Below are 5,000 nucleotides of genomic sequence, written 5' to 3'. Positions count from 1 at the left end.
GGATCAAGCGTGCATTGGCTTTAATGCTGGCATTACTGACGATATTGTTTACTTGTGGAACAGAGAAAAAGACTGATGTTGTATCTGTTTGTAGTGAACCAATCACAGAGGAGGGAGATGGGGAGACTGAACAATTCCACATTGAGGATGGTGAGCACGCACACACACACACACACACACACACACACACACACACACACACACACACACACACACACACTGTGGTAGATATTCTGATTTAACAAATGAGGAGAAAAATAACCAATCACCAAATCTGGTTATACTTGATAAAAAATCTTTATTGTACTTATTAATAAGGGAGCCGTCACAACATTGGATCAAGTGAGAGCTCAATGTTTCTGATTTGGGGCTTGTCTTATACCGACCAACCTTGCTACATTTCCTACAGTCCACCACAACTGTCTCAATGTGTCGAACCAACCCATATCTACTGGATGTGGCCAAGTATTCTGTCCTCTGTGTTCTCTTGTGAGTACTAAGAACTGTTTGTTCTTAGAATAGAGGTTAAGGAGAGACTTTCGTTCCGAACGTGCAAGTTTCAGAGTACAGAGGGTGGGGGCAAGAACACAAGAGCCGTGGTGGATTAGGAACAAAGTTAGGTGAAAACAGCAATTTACACAACCAGAGTACAGGATTGTCCATACCTATAATTTGAAGTAATGCTAATACTAATTTTTCGCCCCCACAACACACACACACATGCACACACACGCTCACATCCCTCTCTTTCTTCAGAAATGTACAATAAAGTTTTGTATTTCTTGTAGAGTTGGAGGCGGTGGCCATGTTTGATTACACCGCGCGGTCTGCTACTGAACTGTCCTTCAAACAGGGCGATCCACTCCTTCTGCACAGCAAGGCCTCTTCTGATTGGTGGAGAGGGGAACTGGGAGGAGTTAGGGGTCTCATACCGCATAAATACATCAGTGTGTTGGAAGGGTGAGTAAAATGTAAACAAAAGAACGTTTTTTTTATATCTAGAGAAATACCTGTTCCCTCTCTTCTCCTACTTTTCCCTGTTCCCTCTCTTCTCCTACTTTTCCCTGTTCCCTCTCTTCTCCTACTTTTCCCTGTTCCCTCTCTTCTCCTACTTTTCCCTGTTTCCCTCTCTCTTCTCCTACTTTTCCCTGTTCCCTCTCTCTTCTCCTACTTTCCCTGTTCCCTCTCTCTTCTCCTACTTTTCCCTGTTCCCTCTCTCTTCTCCTACTTTTCCCTGTTCCCTCTCTCTTCTCCTACTTTTGTTCCCTCTGCTCTTCCTACTCCTTCCCTCTCTCTTCTCCTACTTTTCCCTGTTCCCTCTCTCTTCTCCTACTTTTCCCTGTTCCCTCTCTCTTCTCCTACTTTTCCCTGTTCCCTCTCTCTTCTCCTACTTTTCCCTGTTCCCTCTCTCTTCTCCTACTTTTCCCTGTTCCCTCTCTCTTCTCCTACTTTTCCCTGTTCCCTCTCTCTTCTCCTACTTTTCCCTGTTCCCTCTCTCTTCTCCTACTTTTCCCTGTTCCCTCTCTCTTCTCCTACTTTTCCCTGTTCCCCTCTCTCTTCTCCATATACTTTCCCTGTTCCCCCTCTCTTCTCCTACTTTTCCCTGTTCCCTCTCTCTTCTCCTACTTTTCCCTGTTCCCTCTCTCTTCACCTACTTTTCCCTGTTCCCTCTCTCTTCTCCTACTTTTCCCTGTTCCCTCTCTCTTCACCTACTTTTCCCTGTTCCCTCTCTCTTCTCCTACTTCAGAGCTGAGCGAGGGAGGAGGGATGAGGTCAGTGGAGGAAGCACTGGAAACCTGGCTTCAGAAGAGCTTCAGACTGAGAACACGACCCGGTACACACACACACACACACACACACACACACACACACACACACACACACACACACACACACACACACACACACACACACACACACACACACACACACATAGACATGCAAATGCTTGAGGGGGTCTACCTGTATATATCAAGAACTAATAAAGCAAGGTGTGTGTGTGTGTGTGTGTGTGTGTGTGTGTGTGTGTGTGTGTGTGTGTGTGTGTGTGTGTGTGTGTGTGTGTGTGTGACAGGCTGCGGGTGAACAGTGACAGTGCTTCGTTGCCTGGAAGACAGAGGGCAGCGGAGGGCAGAGGCAGTCCCGTCCGAAAGAACCCCCTCTCCCCTGTGACACGCCAAAACACAGGGTACAACATGCTACGCATGCACGCACAAACACACACACACACAAACTAACACACTCACAAACACCTGTAATGTACCAAAAACACTCCATCAGCAAACTTACTCCCTCCCTTTCTATCCCCTCTCTCTCTTTCCCTCTCCCTCTCTTCTTTCTCCCCTCCCCCACTCTCTCCTCTCTCTCTCAGGAATCAGGAGCGTAGGCACACCTTGGACAGTGTGAGGCAGAGGGCAGGAGCCATAGAGAGACAGACAGATGGAGGATCTATTGAAAGGCCGGTGGGTGGAGATTAAGTAATTTTTGGGGACTCGCCCTTGAGACAGCTGAAATGAAATACATTGAAAGTAATTTAGTGCAAATAGTCAATTTGAAGCATTGCAGATGTTTAATTTGGAGCTAGATGTGGCTGGATACTGTACGTCTAAGACACTGAAACGTCTCTCTCTCTTTCAGGACATCAGTAAACAGATGAGCTCTGTATTCAAGGAGCTTCTCTCTCGCCAGCCGTCCCTGCATCCTGCTGCAACCCAGCCACCTCCCTCCTCTTCCTCCTCCTCTTCATCCCTCTCCTCCTCTCTCCCAGGAGGCAGGAAAGTGGGGTTCAGCCTCAGGGGGCGGGCTCTCTTCAGACCAGCAGACCAATAGGAGGACTGAAGCAGAATTCTAATAATGATGATTTATTTTTCTGACACGTTTGTGTGTGATATGATATTAGTGTGTGATGATGTTTGTGTGTGATATTGCTAGTCTTTTACACCTGTCTCAGTGCTGTCTATCGTTCTCTATTAGAACAAGGATGGGTTTGGTTTCCAATAACTCAGGGCTGGGGTAACTTACCTATTTCTGTGGTAAATTGTTTTTAAACTTGATAAACACTCATTTAAACCACTTAGTAAGAGTATAACAACTTACTTCTTAATTATAATACTGGAAACTGGGTCCAATAGCATATCCAAGATGGCCTCCACACCAGATCATGGGATGCTGGTTAAACTGTGAAAATGATTCTTTCCACCACTCTAGTAATTCTAACTCTATGGTCTGAGGGGCTTTGTTCACTCTAGTCATTATATTTCTATGGATGCAACCCTCCTCCCTCTTCCCTGGACCACTGTTGATGATGTCACTGGAATAGCTGTATTAAAATACTTCTGTGGTAAAATGAATAAATAATAAATATTAGATTCTGATTGGCTGGTCTGTTGTTATCGGTTGTCATACATCACAACGTCAATCAAAAGTCAGTTCAAAGTTATTTATTGTTAGTGCAATACAAAGGGGAAGTGTGTGTAATAGACACATTGTCAGAAAAAACATGTATTGAAACTATTAGAGTTATCTGTTATGCTAGATAATGTACTGAACTATATACTACAACCTAAATGGTAAAGTTGTTGATGACTATTTTATTGGAGTGGAACTGAACATCAGTGTATGACAATTGGTGAGTTCCAGATACACAAATCCTGAACAGGGTCTGTGCAGAATACCAGATCTTTTCAATTCCTGGAGAAGCGTTTAAAGTTTCAGGAACCCCATCAATCAGGAGGATGGGTTGAGGGGAAGTGGGGCTTGGGTGCTGCTGTTGAGGGGTGGGACACTGCTGGTGGATGTGTGGTGTGCTGGGACTGGGTGGGTATTCGGCTGGGAATGGGTGGGTGTTGGGAGGGAGGTAGGGTGGGTGGAGGGAGGGAGGCTGGGTAGAGTGGGAGGGCAGATTGAGGGGTTCTGCCAGGTGGGTGGGAGCTGGGTTTGGGTGTTGCTGTGGATAGGATGGAGGGTGGGGAAATTGGGTGGGGGGGTTGAGAGGTGCTACTGCTGGGGGGCTGGGGGGGGGTTGATGGGTCCTGCTGGGTGGTGGAGTGAGGAGATGGGGCTGGCTGGGTGCCGGAGTGAGGAGATGGGGCTGGCTGGGTGCCGGAGTGAGGAGATGGGGCTGGCTGGGTGCCGGAGTGAGGAGATGGGGCTGGCTGGGTGCCGGAGTGAGGAGATGGGGCTGGCTGGGTGCCGGAGTGAGGAGATGGGGCTGGCTGGGTGCCGGAGTGAGGAGATGGGGCTGGCTGGGTGCCGGAGTGAGGAGATGGGGCTGGCTGGGTGCCGGAGTGAGGAGATGGGGCTGGCTGGGTGCCGGAGTGAGGAGATGGGGCTGGCTGGGTGATGGAGTGAGGAGATGGGGCTGGCTGGGTGCCGGAGTGAGGAGATGGGGCAGGCTGGGTGCCGGAGTGAGGAGATGGGGCTGGCTGGGTGCCGGAGTGAGGAGATGGGGCTGGCTGGGTGCCGGAGTGAGGAGATGGGGCTGGCTGGGTGCCGGAGAGTGAGGAGATGGGGCTGGCTGGGTGCCGGAGTGAGGAGATGGGGCTGGCTGGGTGCCGGAGTGAGGAGATGGGGCTGGCTGGGTGCCGGAGTGAGGAGATGGGGCTGGCTGGGTGATGGAGTGAGGAGATGGGGCTGGCTGGGTGCCGGAGTGAGGAGATGGGGCAGGCTGGGTGCCGGAGTGAGGAGATGGGGCTGGCTGGGTGATGGAGTGAGGAGATGGGGCTGGCTGGGTGGTGGAGTGAGGAGATGGGGCTGGCTGGGTGCCGGAGTGAGGAGATGGGGCAGGCTGGGTGCCGGAGTGAGGAGATGGGGCTGGCTGGGTGATGGAGTGAGGAGATGGGGCTGGCTGGGTGCCGGAGTGAGGAGATGGGGCTGGCTGGGTGCCGGAGTGAGGAGATGGGGCTGGCTGGGTGCCGGAGTGAGGAGATGGGGCTGGCTGGGTGCCGGAGTGAGGAGATGGGGCTGGCTGGGTGCCGGAGTGAGGAGACGGGGCTGGCTGG

The 5,000-nt window shown here is 50.6% G+C and overlaps 2 protein-coding genes across 4 annotated transcripts in view; one reads left to right on the top strand and one right to left on the bottom strand.

Annotated features, from left to right (window-relative positions):
• Positions 1-3,374, top strand: part of arhgap4b (Rho GTPase activating protein 4b) — a 31,283-nt gene extending 27,909 nt beyond the window's left edge. For all 3 annotated transcript variants that reach the window (XM_029732316.1, XM_029732317.1, XM_029732315.1), the window contains exons 18-23: positions 95-150; positions 789-960; positions 1,748-1,834; positions 2,075-2,188; positions 2,372-2,462; positions 2,638-3,374. In XM_029732316.1, coding sequence (XP_029588176.1) covers positions 95-150; positions 789-960; positions 1,748-1,834; positions 2,075-2,188; positions 2,372-2,462; positions 2,638-2,829 — 712 coding nt within the window. In that variant the 3' untranslated portion in view covers positions 2,830-3,374. The remainder of the gene's footprint in view (positions 1-94; positions 151-788; positions 961-1,747; positions 1,835-2,074; positions 2,189-2,371; positions 2,463-2,637) is intronic.
• A 188-nt stretch (positions 3,375-3,562) lies between these two features.
• dclk3 (doublecortin-like kinase 3) overlaps positions 3,563-5,000 on the bottom strand; it is an 8,395-nt gene continuing 6,957 nt past the window's right edge. The window contains exon 7 of the mRNA XM_029731145.1: positions 3,563-5,000. This exon is cut by the window's right edge and continues 508 nt beyond it. Within this exon, the coding sequence (XP_029587005.1) occupies positions 3,563-5,000 (1,438 nt within the window).

The sequence above is a fragment of the Salmo trutta genome, chromosome 34 (genome assembly GCF_901001165.1).
Source record: "Salmo trutta chromosome 34, fSalTru1.1, whole genome shotgun sequence".
Classification (NCBI taxonomy): domain Eukaryota; kingdom Metazoa; phylum Chordata; class Actinopteri; order Salmoniformes; family Salmonidae; genus Salmo; species Salmo trutta.
The sequence above is the reverse complement of the archived record's forward strand: the minus strand, read 5'-3'. Positions and strand labels throughout refer to the sequence as shown.